This window comes from Cnephaeus nilssonii (assembly GCF_951640355.1).
Source record: "Cnephaeus nilssonii genome assembly, chromosome: 1".
Classification (NCBI taxonomy): domain Eukaryota; kingdom Metazoa; phylum Chordata; class Mammalia; order Chiroptera; family Vespertilionidae; genus Cnephaeus; species Cnephaeus nilssonii.
Genome location: NC_137072.1, coordinates 2,847,446 through 2,871,492, shown reverse-complemented (window position 1 = coordinate 2,871,492; position 24,047 = coordinate 2,847,446). Strand labels below are relative to the sequence as shown.

At 41.4% G+C, this 24,047-nt stretch overlaps 1 protein-coding gene across 2 annotated transcripts in view; it reads left to right on the top strand.

Annotated features, from left to right (window-relative positions):
* THSD4 (thrombospondin type 1 domain containing 4) overlaps positions 1–24,047 on the top strand; it is a 704,967-nt gene that overhangs the window by 669,123 nt on the left and 11,797 nt on the right. The window contains exons 15-16 of one of the 2 annotated variants that reach the window (XM_079788499.1): positions 720–893; positions 9,055–9,234. In XM_079788499.1, coding sequence (XP_079644625.1) covers positions 720–893; positions 9,055–9,234 — 354 coding nt within the window. The remainder of the gene's footprint in view (positions 1–719; positions 894–9,054; positions 9,235–24,047) is intronic. The other variant, XM_079788500.1, reaches the window with a different exon arrangement.

The window sequence follows — 24,047 nt, the reverse complement described above, 5'->3', positions numbered from 1 at the left end:
TGTATTATTAACCAATACACCTAGTAGAGTAGAGATGTAGGTCTTGGCCCTTTAAAGCTCCGCATACCATTATTGAGTACCTACTGCATGCATTCATTGAGCACCTGCTCTCTACATGTAATTCATTCCCTGTAATACTGCCAGGACTGTGTTCCCATGCCAATGGTAGAGGTAAGCATGCCAGAAGTGAGAGGCTCAGGTCACTTGCCCCAGGCCACATAACTGGTAGTGATATTAACACCAATATGACCGGTTCCCAGTCCAGGCTCTCCCTTTATACCAGGCTGCCTCCTGGTACACCGTCACAGCTGTGCCCTTCAGGGACTAGAACCATGTGCCTTAATATCAGGTAGCATTGTTGAGGTGACACACACCAATTCTTCTCCTTCCTCAGATCAGCCCAGACTCACTACCAGTACGTAGACGTGTGCCCACGTTTTCATGCTCTCGTTCTTCTTCTGCTGAATATATTTTTGAAATCCAAAGCCAGAACAGATAGTCTGACAAGTGTAAGCATATCAATCACAACAAAAAAATCGAAGGCTGGGGATATGCCATACTGATGTCCCATGACGGAGCAGGCCGTGCGTGAGAAGTAGTCAGACATTTCCAGGGCAAAGAGTTGGTGGGGAAACACGGTGTTCTGGAATCATTTGAATGTGGCTCAGAACCTGGGGGGAGAGGCCTCCCCTCTACTGTGTCCATCTTCTGTCTTATAGTGTTCAGCGGAGTGCGGGGCTGGAGTGCGGACACGCTCGGTGGTATGCATGACCAACCACATCAGCAGCCTGCCTCTGGAGGGCTGTGGGAACAACCGGCCGGCAGAGGCCACTCCGTGTGACAATGGGCCCTGCATGGGCAAGGTGGAGTGGTTTGCTGGGAGCTGGAGTCAGGTGAGTGGCCATAACTGGGTGTGTCTGCCTGTCCCTGGAAGAGACAGCATAGCAGAGGGGTTAGGAACTGGACCTGGTATGTCTAGGTTTGAATCCCAGCTGTGTTACTCATGACCCTGAAGAAGTTGCTTATGCTCTTGGAGCCTCATTCAGTCAACACTATTTATTGAGCATTTATTATGGTCTCTTCTAAGCACTTGAACACAATAAATATTCCTGCCCTCAGGGAAGCTCATGGTGTAGTATGGTTTCTTTGTCTATAAAATGTTCGTAGCGATAGCGCCTTAAAAGTTATTTTTAAAAGAAATAAAGTAATGTATTTTAAGTATGTAGCACAGTGCCTGACATACAATAAATGTACAATAAACCACAGCTACTGCTGCTGTCATTGTTAATAAAGCCAGTTTGATCTGAATTTGAGTGTCAGAAGCAGAAATAAATATGACCCAGAAATCCTATCTCTGGAGGTATAGCCAAAGGAAATAAAATCATTATCTCAAAGACATATCTGCACACTTATGCTCAAAGCAGCATTATTCACAATAGCCAACATATGGAAACAACCTATGTGTCCATCAACAGATGGATGGATAAGAAAATATTTATAGGAATATTATTCATCATTTTAAAAAAGGGAAATCCTGCCTTTTACAACAATATGGATGAACCTGGAGGGTATTATGCTAAGTGAAATAAGTCAGACAGAGAAAAAATACTGCATGGTATCAATTATATGTGGAATTTTAAAAAACCAAACTCATAGAGGGTAAAATGGTGATTTCCAGGGGCTGGGCTGGAGGAAATGGGAAAAGGTTGGTAAAACTTTCAGTTAATAACTGATGAATGAGGTCTAAAGATCTAATGTATATCATGATGACTATCGTTCATAACACTGTACTGTATAACTGAAATTTGCTAAGACAGTAGAACTTAAGTGTTCACACAGTAAAGAAAGGTAAGTATGTGTTAACTCAATGTGGGAATCCTTTTAAAATGTATACATATACCAAATCATCAGTTTAAATACATTATAATTGTGTTTGTCAATTAAACCTCAACTAGAGGCCCAGTGCATGAAATCGTGCACAGAGGGGGGTGGAGTCCCTTCAGCCCAGCCTGCATCCTCTCCTATCCAGGACACCTCAGGGGATGTCCGACTGCCAGTTTAGGCCCTCAGTCGGACATCCCTCTCACAATCTGGGACCGCTGGCTCCTAACTGCTCACCTGCCTGCCTGCCTGATAGCCCCTAACTCCCAACCCCTGCTGGCCTGGTCACCCCCAACTGCCCCCCACGCCAGCCTAGTTGCCCCCAACTGCCCCCCCTGCCAGCCTGGTCGCCCCCAACTGCCCCCCTTGCTGGCCTGGTCACCCCACACAGCCTGCTGTTCAGTCGTTTGGTCGTCCCTCACTAACCCCCCTGCCAGCTTTGTTGCCCCACGCAGCCTGTGTTTGGTCGTCCATCTGGTTGTTTCGGTTGTGACGGCCCCTGGTTTTTTATATATTAGGATAAAGCTGGAGAAATTTATTTTAAAAAAAAGCATAAAAAGAAAAAATTGAGGTTGTTTATTATAAAGAACTAGATACTTTAATAAAGTGACTTAATTGATCAATTAATGTTTCCCTTACTGTGCCAAAATTGAGCATGAACTGAAAATGTGGAAAATATCATTCCCTCCTATTTTTTTGGTTATGATTACCATCAGTATTTTGAGTTCTTGGACCACTTAGCATTTGGCTCCCAGGGCTGGCTAGTTCTCCAAGGACTTTTTGGCTGATGATCATGATTTACACATTATCAGGATCTCTGGCTCCATATAGAATTTTATTTATTTTAAGTAGCTTTATACATAGACCCTGAGAAAAATGGACTGCCTTGTCCTTGTAAATTTATATAACCCCTTTGGAAAGCAATAAAATTCAAGAACCATAAAAATGTTCATTAGCCTTCACCCAGTCACTCCACTCCTGGGGATTCATTTTAAGGAAATAATACATAGAAGAAAAAATCCTTTTCACAGAGATGTTCATGACAGCAGGGCAGTATATGATGGTATATCATAACTCGTTAAAATATTATGTGCAACAACAATAATTAGGAAGATGTGGAAAGTGCATTGATACAGTGGCAAGTGAAAAACAATATGAAAATCTTTGAATCCTATTACCTCAACCACTTCAAAATATAGTCTTTTTATGTAAACAACACGGGGAAATGATTTTCCTCAAATTTCATTTAATATTTTATAATACAAACTATAAAAAATTAAGAAAGAAAATTCAAATATGGCCAATGGTACCCTGGTAGGTATGAGTTAGACATTCTTAGTAACTGATCCCAGCTCTACTTCTCCTTAGTTATTTGATTTGGGGCAAGTAATTTAACCTCTCTGAGCCTGTTTCTTCATCCAAATGTGAGGATAATAATACCAACTTCCTAGGGTTGTTATTGGGTTTTCATGAAATACTATAACATATGGGGGTTGCCCATTGCTTGAGGCATGGGAAGTACTCAATAAATATTAGTTCCCTTTTGTCCATGTTTATTTTTTCCATCAGCTGTTTCTAATCCTTCATGGGTTATAAAACACCTAGAAGGTAAACCCCAAAGATAATTAAAAATGAAATGCACCTATAGGATGCCAAATAACCATGTAAACTGAGGCAATAGGAAGAATCCTGTGTCAAATTGTAATATCAGATCATAAGTGTACATGCACGGTGATGATGCAATTCAACTCGCATGCCTACCAATCTCAGGAGAGGAAAACAGGATTCAGGGTCTTTTTTGCTTGTGGGCCTCCTATTGACTTTAGACTTAAACTCAGAGAACAGAGTGGTATGAATCCAGGTGAAAGCAGCCTTTATTTCTGCTAGATTAGAAACATATAATTTATTGCCCTGTTGTCCAAGAGTCAGCACATGATTGAATGTGGACAGAGCTTTGGTTCTGGATTTATAAAGATGTTGGAACCTACTGGCACCTCCCTGCCTTGGGAATTAGATATTTTCCCAAAGAAAATGAAATAGATAATGCTTATTTATTGAAAGGCAAGTAGGTAAGTCTTAAACACTAACTGACTTCAGAATATAAAAATAAATGTTCCTTTCTGCTACGTGGTTTGAATGAGAGTTGGCACCTTGAACACCCCACCAGCCTGGTCACAGCGACTAGTCCAGGATGGATATGTGACCTAAGACAAGTCAAACAGAGTCCTTCCCTAGGACTTTTATGGTCTTAAAGAAAGAAACTCCCTGAGAAGTTTGAGCACAGGTGCCAGCAGTGGCCATGCTGAAGCTTGTGGAGAAAGCTAACCCAAGAGAACAAGATCTGTAGAACTTAGGGAATCTTTTCCACTCTGGAGCAAAATAGCCCAACTCTTATTTATAAGGTATTCCACAAAATCTATTATTCATGCCCAGATGTTTTCTTTCTCCCCTGTCAATTTTGGGTTTACTTCACCCTTATACTGTCTTAGCTCTGAGGGGTGTTTCACAATCTCTGGTGATTAGGAGCATCCCTCTTGTCTGCCTGTGTCGCTGAATCATATTTATTCTCACTGGCATCTGAGCATACACCTCCACTCTCCCCTGGTCTTAGAACAGTGATCCAGCAAAGTACAGCTGTAGGAATTCTTTAGGTATAGAAACATGAAGAATTGCTATCACCTCTCAATGGAAGGATTTATCCCCATTAAATATCACTTTCTCCAAGAATTACATTTTATCTGATATTTGTATTACTCCATCTTATTTCTCACTAGAGGCCCAGAGCACAAAATTTGTTCATGTGGGGGGGGGGGGGGGGTGTCCCTCAGCCCAGCCTGCACCCTCTCCAAACTGGGACCCCTCGAGGGATGTCCAACTGCCCGTTTAGGCCCGATCCCAAGCAGTCAGACAACCCTCTCACAATCCAGGACTGCTGGCTCCCAACTGCTCGCCTGCCTGCCTTCCTGATTGCCCCTAACCGCTTCTGCCTGCCAGCCTGATCACCCCCTAACCACTCCCCTGCCAGCCTGATTGATGCTTAACTGTTCCCCTGCCAGCCTGTTTGCCCCTAACTGCCCTCCCCTGCAGGCTTGATCGCCTCCAACTGCCCTCCCTTGCAGGCCTGGTCCTCTCAACTGCCCTTTTATGCTGGCCTGATCGCCCACAACTGCCCTCCCTTGCAGGCCTGGTCCCTCCCAACTGCCCTCCCTTGCTGGTCATCTTGTGGTGGCCATCTTGTGTCCACATGGGGGCAGGATCTTTGACCACATGGGGGCAGCCATCTTGTGTGTTGGAGTGATGGTCAATCTGCATATTACTCTTTTATTAGATAGGATAGAGGCCTGGTGCATGGGTGGGGGCCAGCTGGTTTACCCTGAAGGGTGTCCCGTATAAGGGTGGGGGTTCCCTTGGGGCGTGAGGCGGCCTGGGCAAGAGGCCTGTGGTGGTTTTCAGGCCGGCCATGCCCCCCGGCGACCCAAGCGGAGGCACTGGTATCTGGGATTTATTTATCTTCTACAATTGAAACTTTGTAGCCTGGAGCGGAGCCAAGCCTCCTGCTCACTCCGTGGTGGCAGCCATTTCTGTTGGGATTTATTTATCTTCTATAATTGAAACTTTGTAGCCTTAAGCGGAGGCCAAGGCAGGCCAGGGCTGCAGAAGCTTGGCTTCCTCCATCGCGGGGGGCAACCCTAGCCTCCTGCTCTCTCCAGCTCTGTGGCTGCTGCCATTTATGTTGGGATTCATTTATCTTCTATAATTGAAACTTTGTAGCCTGGAGTGGAGGCCTGGGCCAGCCAGGGTGTGCAGAAAGCTTGGCTTCCTCCATCGCCAGGGAAACCCAAGCCTCCCTCCTGCTCTCTCTGTGGCTGCACCCATCTTGGCTGGGTTAATTTGCATACTTGCTCCTGATTGGCTGGTGGGTGTGGTTTGTGGGTGTGGGGGTACAGTCAATTTGCATATTACTCTTTCATTAGATAGGATTGTTGATTTTCACCTGGTATACTTTTGTCAACTTCTTGTGTGTTTTTTAAGATATTCTTCTGTGTGCAGGACTATTTTTGTCTTTATTTTTATCCAATCTGCAAGTCTTTATTTTTTAAGAGTTAAATTTTAACCATTTATATTTATTGCAATCATTTATATGTTTGGACTTTTCCCTGTCATGTTATTTTTGTGTTTTCTATTTAATTTTCTATTGCCATGTTTTCTTGGGGTATTTTTCCCCCTCTTTCCTTTCCACACATTTGTATTGGTCCAACTTCCTTATTTCATTTTTTTCCTCTAACATTTTGGAAATTATAAATCTGTTTTTATTCATCCAGTGATATCAGAAGAAAAAAGATTTAACACACAGTTTTAAACTTATGTTTCAGTGTCATTATCAATAACCATATTCTCTCAATCTATACTTCCATAAAGATGTTGAGATCATCTGGATTTAGCTCCATATTAATGTTAATCAATTTTATAGAAAAATACTAATCTAGATTTTAAAATAGCCTTCTTTCCTTCAAAGGTTATTTTTACTGAAATATAATTCACTTATAAAATTCACCCTTTAAGTGTACAATTCAGTGGTTTTTTGGTATATCCACAAAGTTGTGCAACCATCACTACTACCTAATTCCAGGATATTTCTGTCATCCCAAAAGAAACATATAGTCATTATTTATTTATTTATTAAAATGTTTTTAAAAATATTTGTATTGATTTCAGAGAGGAAGAGAGAGGGAGAGAGAGATAGAAACATCAATGATAGCAGAGAATCATTGATCAGCTGCCTCCTGCACACGCCTTACTAGGGACTGATCCTGCAACCCGGGCATGTGCCCTGAACAGGAATTGAACCGTGACCTCTTGGTTCATAGGTTGACGGTCAACCACTGAGCCATATTGGTCAGTTACTATAGCCATTATTAACAATAGTTTTTATTGGTGACTTTGCCAACTTCTGCTTTTGTATCCTGTGTCTTCTTCCTGGTTCTTTTTAATTTTTTTAGAGACCATAACCCAGTAAGTCTTTCTAATAGGATTCATAAGCCATAGTTTTCTGAGCCCTTGAATATTTAAAAATGTTTTCACTTGTCCCTTTGACTTGAATGCTCCCAGTAGGTGCGGATGCCTTTGCTTCTTCCTTGGCAGAGTCAGTTTCCTGGTCATTATCTTATCTGACCACTCCCTCAATGTCCTGAGGCCCCCTCCCTCCTGCTTTTCACAGCCACATGTCCACCACCATTCTTGCCCAAAGCATTTGAGCTGCTTCCTCTTGGTTAGGAGTCCCTCCTCTCTGTGCACTTTGAACTATGATTTTCTCCTTCAATTTATTCTCATCTTTCACCATTCAAAGATTCTTCATAATTTCTGGTCCACCAAGGGTGAGTTCCTTTCCTATTTCAAATACTGTCTCAGGCACACACATATACCTACACACATCCATTCCTTTGTTCACACACACACATATTCTGCTGTTTCTGGCCATTTAGGGTAGGAGAGGGCTGAGATATGTGCTCTTTCTCCCTTCATTACCTAATGTCTTCAAGGACTTTACAAACATAGCATAAAATAACCTGAGGCTTTGGTCAAGGTTTAGAGTCTGCTGTTCTGCCAAGCACTGGGTCTGTACCTGGCCCCTCAGAGTAGTCATGGATATTTCCGGTTTCCAAACCCCTCCAGTTTGCAGGTGAGACAATGAAACCTGGGAAAGTGCTATGTCTTGGCCAAAGACACGGGACTATTCAGTGACAATGTCTAGACTAGTTTCTATGTCTCCTGACTTCAGTCCAGTGTTCTGCTCCTGCTGTCCCCTGGATTTTACACCCTTACTCCTCTTTTTCCTGGAAGCCTATTTCTCCTCTCCTGCCTCCAATTCTTTCATTGTCTGCAGCACTTGAAAGAGAAGAACAAAACAAGGTTATACTGAAAATGTGCCAGATCAATAATGGACTAACATCTTATGATGAGTATTGTTACACACAGATGAGAAAGATCACATCCAGGGAAATCCCATGTTGGGTACATCATTAATACACACCAAATAGATAGAATACAGCCTGCCTATGATGCTGGGATGGGACTTAACCTCCAGCACAAGTAGATTAACTCCATAACTAACTAACATGGAAGAAAATAGGAAATACAAGCTAAGAAGGTTCCTGGATGCCTATGAAGATGGCAGAAAAGAAGGCACAAAGCAAAAATTGCCAGTCGTGGTGTTTATTGTGCCCCATGTGACCAAGTCATAGTCTATTGGCTTGGATTTTTCCATTTTCTGTAGAGATGTGGTTTCCCCCCTATTTTTGTTTGACCCTATGCCTGACTACAGAAGCAAAGCTAATGTTAAAACTTTAGCTATAGACATTGTTAAAAGCTTTCCATAAAGGTAGTGGATTCTTTAAAGTCTCTGAAGGCCTAGACAACACAAGTTTTAAACTTTTTAATCAAGATATATTGAGTAAACCAAATGTGAATAAAAAACGCTTTACAAAGTAATAGATTTGTGCATAGTTATATGCATCATATTTCCATAAACTAACAAAATGCATCAATATATGTAATTGCCTGTCCTTTGTGCTCAAACCCCAGGGAAGTGAAAGGAATGGGCCCCATGGTGAAAGGTTTCCTGCTGGCACCCTGTTGGAACGGAGGGTTGGCCATATTGTCCCAACTCTAGAATCTTCTATTCAGCTTTGTATGTCTCAAAGAATTTTAATTTAGTCCTTCATGCACAGGTGTGTAGGCTCTGAGAGACTAATTCATCCCCAGTGTCCACCCATTAAGGTTCCGGCAGAAAACGAATGTGTTAGTTCATTGTCTTACAGTCAGGGGTCTGTAAGAGTCTACTGGACAGAAACAAGCAAAGTGATCGCCTGGTGTGTTCCTGTAGGGGAGTCTAAGGGGAACCATTTCAGTCTCAGCACAAAAGGCACCATGATCTCAGTGGCCAGTAGCCTGAAGCCGTGATGACTCAGGACACCCATTCTCCGCCCCAGACGTAGAACTGTTAGGAAAATTGGAATTCATGGGCAACTTCTCTTCTAGAAATGTTTTCCAATACCCTTGGGCTCTTCCTCACTGAATTGATGATAGAAAGCACATGCAGACATACCCTGATGGACAGTCATTCTCATCTCCTTCCCGTGATGTGATACCATCTTTTTCTGCTTCCTTCTTTAGTGCTCCATAGAGTGTGGCAGTGGGACCCAGCAGAGGGAGGTGATTTGTGTTAGGAAGAATGCAGACACCTTTGAAGTGCTGGACCCTTATGAATGTTCCTTCCTAGAGAAACCCCCCACCCAGCAGTCCTGCCACCTGAAGGCTTGTGGAGCCAAATGGTTTAACACAGAATGGAGCATGGTAAGTCAGGGTGCTCTTGATAGAGATTGCTGCTTTTAGTGCATCATTCTCCTGCTTTCCTTCCATACCCACACCTGGGCCTCTGACTAGGTGCCAGGCACAGGGCTCAGCCCTCAAGTATATTCCCTATAGTGATCTATCCAGTTGGTCACTGCCAGGGCACTACAGATGCAGTCTACCTGGTGGGTGGAGCCTGAGGCTGGGACAATCTTGATCTAAACTGCAGAGCCATAAAGCACAGACTCTTAAGTGTCAGTATGCATAAGAATCAGCTGGGGCCTTGTTAGAAAAAAATGAATTCTGGGTCCACCCAGAGGAGTTTGCATTTTGAATAATCTCCTTAGGAGAGTTGGATGCAGGTGTCCTTGGACCGCATTTTGAGGAGTGCTGCTGCAGAGGATTGATGGCTGAACGGATTCAAGGATGCCATTGAGATACTGCATCATGAAGGAATTTCAGTAGGTCTCAGTAATACAGTGAGACCCACACCAGTCAGGCCTCAGTGTGTGTGTGTGTGTGTGTGTGTGTGTGTGTGTGTGTGTGTGTGTACACTTGTTTAAAATTCAACAGATGATATGGACTATGTATTATGGAACTGGTCCTGTTTTTTTCTTTGAATTGAGTCCTAGGAAACTCAAAGCTAAAATTGTTGTCCATCTCTAAGAGAGAGTTTATCAGCCCTTACAAAATAGATTTTTCCTACTTTTATATTTCTTTTAACCTCAGTTTCCCCAGATCATTTTACATTTTGTAACCCTCAAAGCATTTCTTAAGCCATCTCAGATCCTTTTTGTAAGGAAGAGGGTACTGTGTGAATGATGAGAGGCAGAGAGAGTCTGAGACAGAGAGATAGAGTTAATACACAAATAGGTTACTAAGAATGAAGTGGAAGAGGATGGAAATAGTGATAAAACACTTTTCTTTCTCCAAGTAAAAGAGTTTATTTTCAAGAAACATCCTAAAACAGAAAATGTCCTCAGGGCATCATTCCTGGTGACCAAATAACAGACCTTAGACACATGGGAGTGGGGTTCATTCTGCTTTGTGTCACTGAAGATCTTCAAGCATGGTTGTAGGTGAGCCCAAAGTAGAGGCCAGAGCCTTTCTCAAAATCATTCATAGGTGATAAAAAGGATTTTGCTTATAAAATATATGAATAAAAGCTGAGAATTCTGCTTCCAAACAGTGTGTGTTAGCTCTAGTGAGAACAGCCATTTGGCATGTGGTGAACCATAGATCAGAGGCAAATGGGAACAAAGGTGGTGTTGAGTTTCAGAGGTGTTTTGTCAACTTCTGGGAAATGAAATTTAATTATTTTGATGCTGGCCAAGCCCCTTGAGAACACAGGAACAGATCATTATTTTCTTTTACTGTTTGAAGAGTCTAGAAAGGGCCAGATTCACCAGACCTATTAAAAAAGACAAACTGAAAACAACTGTCTGGAAACAACCCAGATGTCCTCAACAGGTTAATGTGTTACTTCTGAGCAACAGATATTACTTAGCAACAAAGAGGAATGAGCTGTTGGTACCCAAACATCATGGATAAACTTCAAATGCATTTTGCTAAATGACTCCCAAAGCTACAAATTGTACTATCCCATTTATATGATATTCTGTAAAAGGCAAAACTATAGGGACAGATACCAGGTCTGCTGAATCTCACCTGGGAATTTGTTGTGCGTGATGAAACTTTGACATAAATGATACTAACAAAGACTGTGATGGAACCCAGATGTCTTTGAAGATGCCTTGTTTTGTAAATGTGAGTTTATAACTGAGTCAATATTTTATATAATTATAAAATAAAATTTTAAAGCAATCCATAAAAATGGAAAATGAAATGAAACAAATTAACCTAAATATATATATTCAGTAGTGGCCATAGCACTATTGCATGTGGATTAAAACACAGCATTTGACTATCTATCCCTAAGGACAAAAGAACTGCAGAAAAGTGTCTACATTGTTTGCAGTAATCACATTTTCAGTGATAGTGTTGTACTGTATTCTGAGATAGTTGGGTGTAATGTGTGATAAAATAAATGAGTAATATACTTTATGGTAACATGATGATATGTGTGTATAATAATATGATAGTATAACTCTGTTATCCCCAGTATCCTTGAAAATAGGGTTCTCAACTTAGGATAAAAAAATATATAGGAGAGGGATTAAAATGGCAGCAGAGTACGTGGAAGCTTACAGACATGCTCCCAGGACCAAACTGGAATTACAACTAAAATATAAAAATAAACCCCACCCTGAATAATCAACTGAAGACTAGCTGGAGAGAACCCTGATAACCAAGGACAGAAAGTGGAGACCACATACAGACCGGTAGGGTGGGCGGAGGTGCAAAATGGCTATCAGGCTCCCACAGACTGCAGCTGAAGTTCCAGAGAGATATCTCAGCTATTGGGGGGTTGCCACTGAGAATTCTGCAGTCTAGTCCCCAAGATGGGTCCCCCAGCAGAGAGCACCCGAACTTAGAAAGGTGCCCAGATAACATCTGCCTGTGAAAAGCAGCAAGGTTGCTGTCTGTCAGAGAGACATGGATGGAAATGCAGGCCCCCTCTTAAAGGGTCAACGCACAACATTATGAGTGCAGCCACTCACCTTGGGCTCTGGCAGAGGGAGGGCAGAGTGGACTAGAGCTGTATACACATAAGCCAGGGTTGGGAAATCTGGGGTTAGAGCTCAGAAGGCAGACACCCCAGTTTCCTGCGCTGAGTCATTCCCTCATGCTGTGGAAGTTATCTTTCTCAAGCAAACTTTTGCTATTCTGTGGTTTTTGCCTGGGGGAAAGACAGTTGATGCACCCTATTGGAAAATCCCCTGCCCCACCCTGTGGAGTTTCTGAGGCCCATTAAGAGACTAAGAATAACAATTAGCCTCCAGGCAGAAGCAACTGTCACACCCTGTTGGAAAATCTCTCACCCCACCTGTGGACAATAGCTTGAGGCTACTTCAGACTGAATCCAATCATACTTCAGGCAGAGGCGGTTCTCTGGAGGCTTTGAGTCTTTGCCTGATCTAATTAGTCAGAAACAGCAGTTTGGGTCCCTGCCACAAACACCATCCCGGACTGCTCATTGAGGCAAAAGTCAGTGGGACCCCAAGTGCTTGCAGATGACATCTGCAGGACCATCTCAGAACAAAGTCAATAAAGGTATGAGACTCAAGGCAGAGTCCCCAAACACTAGACTACTAGGGGATTCAACCCATTGGACATCAGGTTGCCCAGGGCCAGAAAGGGACAGTTACTCACATTCACCTACACTAGAGAAGTTCCCAGGAGGCCCAGGATAGACACACCAAAGGACCATTCAACAACATCAGAGCAAAATCCAGCAAGCCCCACAAATAGTGGACCCAAAGCACCTGTATAACAACTGACACTACAACATTGGGGTTAAACCTCACTGGCAGCAAGTCGGAGGGGAGATCCCTCCCACAAATGGGACATCAACATTCAAGTTCCAGTGAAAACAGGAGAGCCCAAACAACACACACAAGGGGCACCCCTAGAGCATCCAGCTTAGGCAAACAAAGAGACTACACCACTCGACCCTTCAAGACACTTTCTATACTAGTATAAGGCCATCTCACAAAGACTGGGAGCTAAAGCAGTTCTATCTAATACATAGAAGCAAATACAACAAGATAGCTAAAATGGAGAGACAGGAGAGAAACCAAGATGGTGGCATAGGTAAACACCTGAACTTGATGCCTCGCACAACCACTTCAAAACTACAACTAAAAGACAAAACGTGTATTATCCAGAAACATGGGAAGGCTGGCTGAGTGGAAATTATACAACTAGAAGGAAAGAGAAAAGCACACTGAGACTTGGAGGAGGGGCAGAAGTGAAGTGCAGAGGTATGGAGGCGCATGCGCGGTAAGGGCTGGCAACTGAGTACGCTGTTGTCTTTTTCAATCAGGAGGGAGATACAAGCTCCCTACTGCTCTGTACTCCAATTCTGGGAGAGACTCTGGGGACCCAGACTCATATGGGGAGAAACTGGACTGTCTGGCATCAGGCAGAACTCGAGGGAGGCTTTCTCTCAGAGGTGCTTGCAATGATCATTGTTTCTGCATGGTGCTGTGGGACACAGAGACATGGGACCTCTTCCAGGCAGGGCTGACAGTCAACCATTGCTGTTTGCTCCTCCCTGGTGATTCCCTGAGACCCTACCCCAACCAATTTACACTTCACCCAAGCCGTGCACAGAGGCTTTTGCATATGAATGGCCTGGCCCTTTGCAATCTGAAACCTAAGTTACTGCAGCTGGGTCAAAGAGCCCCAGAGTCTCCAAAAGAAGACCCAAGGCTTGACAGCAGCTTGCACTGCTTCACAGTTGGGCCTCATCTGGGCACCTCCAAAACCCAAACAAAGAGAAGGAATCTGCAGATCTCTCTGTAGTTCCTGCTGGGTGGCCTCAGGCAGAGGCTAAATTAGCACCTCCTTGGAGATCCAAGAGCCAGTGTACCCAGGGGTCAGAGTAGGACTATTCAGATTACAACTCCTCAGATCAATAAGGGACACACTCAGGGGGCAGACTCAGTGAGCACCAAAGCCTTGCCCCATAAGGGTGTCTCCAGCACAGAAGTCCTCCCATCATAAACAGAGCTGATCCTCACAACCAATTGGCCTGGAGGTCAATTCCTCCCAGTGATACCAACAACAAGTACTTCATGCCACTCCTTTCTGGCCTAAAGTGTTTCTATTGAGAAGTCAGTTGACATTCTAATTGGAACTCCTTTGTAGGTAATTTTCTGTCTCACTCTTGCTGCCTTTAAGATTCTTCTTTGTCTTTAACATTTGCCATTTTAATTATGATGGGTTTATGGTGAATCTCTTTGGGTTCATCTTGATTGGGACTCTGTGTCTCCTAAACTTGTGTGACATTTTCCTTCATCAGGTTGGGGAAGTTTTCTGTCATTATTTCTTCAAAAAGGTTCTCTGTTCCTTGCTTACCTCTTCCCCTTCTGGTATTCCCATAATGTGAATATTGTTATGTTTCATGTTGTACCAGAGCTCCCTTAAGCTATCTTCCTGCTTTTTAATTCTTTTTTTTTTCTATTTGCTGCTCTAATTGGGTATTTATCTTTACCTTATCTTCCAAATCACTGATTCAATCTTCTGCTTTATTCAATCTACTTTTAATCCCTTCCATTGTGTTCTTGATATCAGATATATCACTCTTCATTTCTGTCTGGTTCTTGTTCATGGCCTCTATTTTCCTTTTCATGTTGTTGTAATTTGCACTAAGTTCCTGAAGCATCTTTATAACCATTGCTTTGAAGTTTATGTCTGATAGGTTGCTTGCCTAATTCTTTTTCTGGAGATTCCTTGTTTTCTCTCATTTGGGGGTTGTTTCTTTGTCTCTCCATTTTTGTTTCTGATCAATTTTTATTGTTCAGATTATTACAGTTGTTCATCTTTTTTCCCCCCATAGCTCCCCTTCACTGGTTCCCACCCCACCCTCTGCTTACCACCCCCCCCCCACTGTCCTCATCCATAGGTGTACAATTTTTGTCCAGTCTCTTTCCACACCTCCCACACCCCTTTCCCCCTGAGAATTGTCAGTCCACTCCCTTTCTATGCTCCTGATCCTATTATATTCACCAGTTTATTCTGTTCATCAGACTTTTTATTCACTTGATTTTTAGATTCACTTGTTGATAGATATGTATTTGTTGTCACTTTGTTGTTCATAATTTTTATCTTTACCTTTTTCTTCTTCTTCCTATTCTTAAAAAATACCCTTCAGCATTTCATATAATACTGGTTTGGCAGTGATAAATTCCTTTAGCTTTTTCTTATCTGTGAAGCTCTTTATCTGACCTTCAATTCTGAATGATAGCTTTGCTGGGTAGAGTAATCTTGGTTGTAGGTTCTTGCTATTCATCACTTTGAATATTTCTTGCCATTCCTGTCTGACCTGCATGGTTTCTGTTGAGAAATCAGCTGACAATCATATGGGTGCTCCCTTATAGGTAACTAACTGTTTTTCTCTTGCTGCCTTTAATACTCTCTTTTTGTCTTTTGCTCTTGGAATTTTAATTATGATGTGTCTTGGTGTGGTCCTCTTTGGGTTCCTTTTGTTTGGGATTCTGTGTGCTTCCTGGACTTGTAGGTCTATTTCTTTCACCAGGTGGGGGAAGTTTTCAGTCACTATTTCTTCAAATAGGTTTTCAGTATCTTGCTCTCTCTCTTCTTCTGGGACCCCCATAATTCTGATGTTGGTACACTTGAAGTTGTCCCAGAGGCTAGGACTTCCAGTACTATGTTGAATAAGAGTGGTGAAAGTGGATATCCCTGCCTTGTTCCTGATCTTAAGGGAAATGTAGTTTAGTTGTCTGGCACAAGGTAGGTTTAATAAGTACTTATTATATAAATGAAGATTGGTATGGGAGGTATTGAGATAAATCTAACTTTTCCCCCATTAAACTTATCTGGCAATAAAATAATTTAAAATATTTATGCAAAAAGTAAACAGTGTTATCTAAACAATAAGTTTTCTATGTTATCCTATATAATAAAAGAGTAATATGCAGATTGACTGTCACACCAACACACAAGATGGCCACCCCCATGTGCTCAAAGATGGCTGCCCCCATGTGGACACAAGATGGCCAGCAGGGGAGGGCAGTTGTGGGCGATCAGGCCTGCAGGGGAGGGCAGTTAGGGGTGACCAGGCTGGCAAGGGAGGGCAGATAGGGGTTACCGGGCCAGCAGAGGAGGGCAGTTGGGGGTGACCAGGGTTGCAGGAGAGGACAGTTGGGGGCAACCAGGCCTGCAGGGGAGGGCAGTTGGGGGGGACCAGGCCTGCAGGGAATGGCAGTTGGGAGAGACCCAGGCCTGCAGGGGAGGGCAGTTGGGGGGAACCAGGCCAGCAGGGGAGGGCAGTTAGGGGTGACCAGGCCTGCAGGGGAGAGCAGTTAGGGGCAACCAGGCCAGCAGGGGAGGGCAGTTAGGGGTGACCAGGCTAGCAGGAGAGGGCAGTTAGGGTGACCAGGCTGGCAGGGGAGAGCAGTTAGGCATCGATCAGACTGGCAGGGGAGTGTTTAGGGGGTGATCAGGCTGGCAGGCAGAAGCAGTTAGGGGCAATCAGGAAGGCAGGCAGGCGAGCAGTTGGGAGCCAGCAGTCCTGGATTATGAGAGGGGTCCCAGATTGGATAGGGTGCAGGCTGGACTGAAGGACACACACCCCATGCACAAATTTCGTGTACCAGGCCTCTAGTTGGTTTATAAAAATGCTATGGATTTTTGGGTATTAATTCTGTATCCTTCTACATTTTTTAATTCATTTATTACTAAACCTAATAGGTTTTTTTATGGAGTCTTTAGGGTTTTCTATGTACAGTATCATGTCACCTGTGAATAATGAGAGTTTTTCTTCCTCTTTTCCAATTGGGATGCCTTTTATTTCTTCTCCTTGTCTGATAGGTATGGCCAGGATTTCCAGAACTATGTTGAATAAGAGTGGTGAAAGAGGGCATCTCTGTCTTGTTCCTGTTCTTAGGGTAAATGGTTTTAGATTTTGCCTGTTGAGTATGATATTGGCTGTAGATTTGTTATCTATGGCCTTTATGATGTAGAGGTATATTCCCTTTATTCCCATTTTGCTGAGAGTTTTTTATCAAAAAAGGGTGTTGGATTTTGTTGAATGCTTTTTCTGCATCAATTGATATGTTCATGTGAGTTTTGTCTTTCAACTTCTTTATGTGCTATATTACGTCTATTGATTTGTGAATATTGTACCAGCCTTGCATTCCCAAAATAAATCCCACTTGGTCATGATGTATGAACTTTTTAATGTAATGCTGGATCTGGTTTGCTAAAATTTTGTTGAGGATTTTTAGTGTCTATGTTCATCAGGGACATTGGCCTGTAGTTCACTTTCTTTGTTGTGTCTTTATCTGGTTTTGGAATTGGGGTGATGCTGGTCTCATAGAGAGTTTAGAAGTGTTCCTTTCTCTTGAATTTTTTGGAATAGTTTGAGAAGTAGAGGGGTTAGTTCTTCTTTGAATATTTGGTAAAACTCCCCAGTGAATCTTTCTGGACAAGGGCTTTTGTTTCTGAGAGGTTTTTTATTGCTGCTTCAATTTCATCAGTAGTTATTGATCTATTCAGATTTTCTGATTCTTCCTGATTGAGTTTTGGAAGATTGTATTTTTCTAGGAATATGTCCATTTTATCCTGGTTTTCCCATTAGTTGGAATAAAGTTGTTCATAGTATTTTGTTACAACCCTTTGTATTTCTGTGGGGTCAGTTGTTACTTCACCTTTTTTGTTTCTGATTTTGTTTATTTGGGTCCTCTCTTTTTGTTTCCTGGTGAGCTTGGCTACAGTCTGTGAATCTTGTTTATTCTTTTAAAGAACCAGCTCTTGGTTTTATTGATCTTTTATATTTTTTTGTCTCTATATAATTTATTTCTGCTCTGATCTTTATTATCTCTTTCCTTCTACTTGTTCTGGGCTTTTCTTGTTCCATTTCTAATTCTTTAAGTTGTAGTGTTAGATAACTTACTATCAGTTTTTCTTGTTTTCTGAAATAGGCCTGTAATGTATGAACTTCCTTCTCAGGACTGCTTTCACTGGGTCCCATAGGTTTTGGATTAGTGTGTTTTCATTGTCATTTGTTTCCAGTATTTTTTTTCTTATTTCAAATAAAAAAAAACATTCATTGTTTAATAGCATGCTATTTGGCCTCCATGTATTTGATTGTTTTTGAGCTTTTTTATTGTAGCTAATTTTTAATTTCATGCCATTGTGGTCTGAGAAGATGCTTGATATGATTTCAATCTTCTTGAATTTGTAGAGACTTAGCTTGTGTCCTAGTATGTGGTCTATCTTTGAAAATGTCCCATGTGCACTTGAGAAGAATCTATATTCTGTAGCTTTGTGGTGGAATGTTCTGAATATGTCAATTAGTTCCATATGTTCTAAAGTATCATTTAGGATTGCTGTTTCCTTGTTGATTTTTTGTCTAAAAGATTTATCCAATGCTGTTAGTGGGATGTTACAGTCCCCTACTATGATTGTATTGCTGTCAATCTCTCCCTTGATATCCTCCAGAAGTTTTTTTTTATATACTTAGATGTTCCTGTATTGGGTGTGTATAGGTTTACCAGTGTTATAGTCTTTTGTGGTATGGATCCCTTTAGTATTATGAAGTGGCTTTCCTTATTGCTTGTTATGGCCTTCACTTTGAGGTCTATTTTTTCAGATATAAGTATTGCTACCCCAGCTTTATTTTTTTTTTCTATTTGCCAGAAAAAAAGTGTTTCCATCCTTTCACTTTCAGTCTGTGTGAGTCCTTTCTTCTAAGGTGAGTCTCTTGTAGACAGCATATAGTTGGGTCATGTTTTCTTATCCATTCAGCTACCCTATGTCTTTTGATTGGAGCACTTAATCCATTTATGTTTAAGGTTATTACTGATAGGTATTTGTCACCATTTTTATTCTTTATGCCTCTGTTCCTTATTCCCTTTCTATTTTTTTTTCTTTTTACAACAGTCTCTTTAGAATTTCTTGCATTGCTGGCTTGATGGTAATAAACTCCCTTAGCCTTTTTTTGTCTGTGAAGGTCTTGATTTCACCTTCTATTTTGAATGATAGCCTTGCTGGATAGGGTATTCTTGAATTCAGTCCCTTTGCATCACTTTATATACTTCATTCCATTCCCTTTTGGCCTGATGTATTTATGTTAAGAAATCAGTTGATAGTCTCATGGAAATCCCTTGTAGGTAACTTTCTGTCTCTCTCTGGCAGCCTTTAAGATTCTTCCTTTGTTGTTGATGTTTTCCAGTTTAATTACAATGTGTCTTGGTGTTAATCTTTTTGGGTTCATCTTGTTTGGGACTCTCTTTGAATTTGTGTAACATTTTTCTTCCCAAAGTCAGGGAAGTTTTCTGCCATTATTTCTTCAAACAGCTTTTCTATTCCTTCTTCATCTTTCTCTCCTTCTGGCACCCCTATTATGTTGATGTTTTTCATTTCATGTTATCTTGGACCTCCCTTAGACTCTCCTTCTGCTTTTTCTTTTCTTTTTTCCAGTTGCTGCTCTGCTTGGGTGTTTTTCCACCTTGTCTTCTAACTCACTGATTTAGTCTCCAGCTTTTTCTAGTCTACTGTTGAAACCTTCCATTGTGTTCTTTATTGCAGCTATATTGTTCTTCATTTCCTCTTGATTTTTTACACATGTTGGTGAATTTCTCATCCAGCCTTTTGAGCATTCGTGTAACCATTACTCTGAATTCCTTCTCTGACAAATTGCTTGCCTCCATTTCATTTTGTTCCTTTTCTGGTGATTCCTCCTTTTCTTTCATTTGGGGGTTGTTTCTTTGTCTCCCCATTTTTGCCTTTTGTCTTTTTAATTGTTTCTATGTATTAGATTAAACTGCTATGCCACCCAGATTTTCTGAATTGGTCTTATATAGTAGTTGTTTTGTGGGACCCAGTGGTGCAGTCTCTCAGGTATCCTGGGCTGGGTGTACCAGGAAGGCCCCCTACTTGAGATATGTGGGTTCTCTTGATGTAGTTGGGTTTTGAATGTTATTATCCCATTCATGGATGGAGTCTCCTCTCAGGGTGTCCGATTATGTAGCTTGCTCCCTACCATGTCATTCCAACCATTGTGGAGGTGCTGACCGAAGAGCACAAAATACAATACAACAAGATATGACACAGAAGGAATAAAACACGAATGTACACAAGACACCTATAACCCCAATAAAAGTGATCACCAAAGAAAAGAGAAGGAAAAAGAAAAGAGAGAAAAAATGATAATGAAATAAAAAAAAGACAGAAAGAAAGAAAATGGGGAGAAAACACAACAAAACAAACAAATAAACCAAAAAGCACAAATAAAAAACACCCAGAAAAATGGGGGGAGGAGAAGAATCTGTAGATGCAGAACTTAAATAAGGAAAATAAGATTAAGGAACTGGATGAATAGGGGAAGCACCACAGTTTAGAGTAGAGGAGGGAGAAAAGAAATGAGAAGATGAGAAGAAAATAGACAAAATAACAAAAAAAAATTTAAAGGAGATTAGAGGGGAGAATAGGTAGGCCTAAATTTAGGAAGTTAAACAAGTTAAAAAATTAGGAGAAGAAAAGAGCGAGAGAAGAGAAAAAAAGGAAAAAAATGAGTAGTGAAGAAAAAGATAAGAAAAAAAGGAAATGGAGTAGGGGCAGGGAAGAGGAAATTAGATATATGAATAAACCAACAGAGGCTAGAATAATAACACATCAATAAAGCAGATAAAGAAGATCAATTTTTAAAAAGAGGAAGAGAGAAAGGAAAGAGACAAACCAAACCAGGGAAAGGAGAAGAAAAACAGGAGAAAAAAAGAGAAGAGTGGAAGAAAAGGGTGCAAGAAATAAATAAAATTTTAAAAAATAAATAATAATTTTTTAATTAAAATAAAAAAGTGATTTGATGTTCACTTCAGCCTAGTTTTAATGCTCCATAAGAGCTGGTTTAGGACCCCACTCTTCTGTCTGCCAATTCTGGGCTTCCGGTTAGGTACATAAACCCTTACCACTGTCAGGTATGGTCTTTGGCTTTTAGCACCCTGCGTGAAGCTCCACGTCCTCTGCTTATATCTGTCTCCACAGGCCTTGGCTGCAAACAGGCAGGGCCAATCTGCACTCTTTGCCTGTCTGCCACCTGTCAATCTTAATCACTCAAGCAAATGTTTCTGACAGGGCTTCAAATGGGGTTGGTGCTGTTTCGCTTTCAGGGAATAAAGTGTGGGGGGGGGGGTGGCGGGGGGGGGGGGGGGTTCTCTGACCCAGAGCTACTCCTCTGTGAGTGGTCCAAAATATTACTCTGGCCTTGGTTGTTCAGAGGTCCTTGTATGGAACCAATGGAGCTGATTGGCTACCTGGAGACTTTATCCGTCTGTCTCCCAGAATAGCGAGGCAGAGGGCCCCTCTTCCAATCCAGTCACTGAGGACTCCTTGGAGCTGTTCAGACACATAAACTTGGCCTCTGCCTTTGTTTCCGCTGTAAAGCTCAAAACGCAGGGTGTGGCGGGCTGTACCACCTTCCCTAAGGCTACTGGGAAGGGCTAGCTCTTCTTGGGAGAAATGGCCGCTTAGGTGTGGAACCTTAAGTCCCAATGCTGGGCTCCTGGGCACGGCTCCCTGCCCTGCTTCCCTCCCCAGCCTCTTCTCGGGCCCCTCAAGTCTGTGCCTCCCCCTACCCTGCGCCAAAGCCTCGGGTGAGTAATTGCAATTGAAAAGTCCTGTGTTCTGAGTTTAGAGAATAAAAACAAAGGTAAAGCAAAACAAAAACAACAATGAAACCTCAGCTTTCTCTACCCCCAGCACCAGGCTGCTTTCCCCCTTTCGCTGGGCCACCTTTTGCAGGGCAGCCTGTTGCGGCTGTGGTCTTGGGTCCAGAATCCTCAGCTGCCAGCAGCCCTGGGGCTTTTGCTTTTCACAGTTGGAAATTAAGCCTGCTGCCAAGGGACGAGGCCTTGGTGCAACGCAGCTTCCTCCTCTCCCTCTCAGCCCACTGGCCTGCTGCCCCTCTCAAGCCCACCTCCCCATTCCTACCAGTCTCCAGGTGTTTTCTGCCCTTCCTTCTTGTAAGTTGTCTCCTTAGCTATGCTAAATTTGTTAATTCTGGGCGGATATTCTCCGATTTAGTTGTATTTCCAGTCTGGCCCTGGGATGGGGTGCATGACACATCTACCTATTCGACTACCATTTTTTCTTTCTCCTCCTATTATTTACTTTTTATTGCTGGTTTAACGTGATACAGATTATCCTTGCACTTTGAGCACGAGTTTCTCATTTGAAGTTTTGGAAACAGTTTTAGGTCTTAACTTGGAAAGATAGATATTAATCTACCTTTTTGTTGCTTTCAAAAAATCCAAAAAGAAGTGATTATCTTTAAAAAAAACAAAAAACAAAGAGAGATGACCCAAATAAATAAAATCAGAAATGAAAGAGGCAATATAACAACAGACAACACAGGAATACAAAGGATTATAAGCAAATACTATGAGCAATTATATGTCAACCAACAGGACAAACTGGGTGAAATGGAAAAATTCCTAGAAACATACAATTTCCAAAACTCAATCAGAAAGAATCAGAAAACCTGAGTAGGCCAATAACGACTGATAAAATTGAAGCAGCAATTTAAAAACTTCCAGTAATTTAAAAACTTCCTGGGCCGGATGGATTTACAGATGAACTTTACCAAATAGTCGAGGAAGAACTAACACCTATCTTCTTCAACTATTCCAAAATATTTAAGAGGAAGGAACACTTCCAAGCTATTTTTATGAAGCCAGCATTATCCTAATTCCAAAATCAGATAAAGACACTACAAAGAAAGAAAATTACTGGCCATTATCCCTGATGAACATGAATGCTAAAATCCTCAACAAAATATTAGCAAATAGATCCAGCAATATATTAAAAAGATCAGACACCATGATCAAGTGGGATTTATTCCAGGGATGCAAGGCTGGTACAATATTTGCAAATCAATAAGTGTAACACATCACATAAACACATTGAAAGAGAAAAATCACATGATCATATCAATAGACACAGAAAAAAGCATTCAACAAAATCTAGCACACTTTTTTGATAAAAACTCTCAGTAAAGTAGGAATAGAGGGATCATACCTCAACATAACAAAGGCCATATGTGACACACCTCCAGCCAACATCATTCTCAATGGGAAAACACTACAAGTGTTTTCCTTAAGAACAGGAACAAGACAAGGATTCCACTTTGACCACCCTTATTCAACACAGTCCCAGCCACAGCAATCAGAGAAGAAGAGAGAAAAGCATCCAAAGTGGAAAGGAGGAAGTAAAGCTGGCATTATTCGCAGATGACATGATATTGTACATGGAAACCCCTAAAAACGCCACCAGGAAACTACTAGACTTAATACATGAATTCAGCAAAGTAGCAGAATACAAAATCAGCATCCAAATTATGGCATTTTTATATACCAATAATAAACTCTCAAAAGAGAAACTAAATAAGCAATCCCATTTACCATTGAACAACAGCAACAAAATAGGTACCTAGGAATAAACTTAACCAAGGAAGTAAAAGACCTGTACTTGGAAAACTAAGAAATAGAGGCAGATAAAAACAAATGGAAGCGTATACCACAAGCATGTCAAACTCAAAAGCTAACACAGGCCATATAAACAGGGTTTAAGTTTATGTGGGCCACAAAAAAAACAAAAGCTTCAATTTTCATAGAAACATAGATTTATTTTGATAGAGACATGCTGAATGCAAAGGGCTGAAATAAATGAGTAATCGTTAACATAAAATAATAGAACATTTTAATTAAAAATTGATATTTCTTTTTTGAACATTAACTTACCAGACACTAAATAACTGCACAAATTAATAAGCATAATGCAAATAAACCTATTTTTCTTGTTCTCTGGAAGCGAAATATTTCCTGTTGTGCACACCAAACAAGTCAGTACAAGACTAATGACGTGGCAATTGGCTGCTAAAATATTTGCTGCTAGTATTAGTGGAGAGAAATAGTGTGCCTATACATAAGGTGCATAAGGGAAATAAATGCAACATGATTGTAGTAATCAGTCATTAGCGAATGTTGTAGTTCGTTATTAATAATTATGTATAACAGGATATTGTAAAAATTAAGTTACAACATTTTTATTAAAATATTTCTTACATACCGTTATATTGGCTGGGCTGCAGAAATATTCATTGTGGGCCACATGCGACCCACGGTATACCATGTTCATAGATTGGAAGAATTAACATCATTAAAATCCCT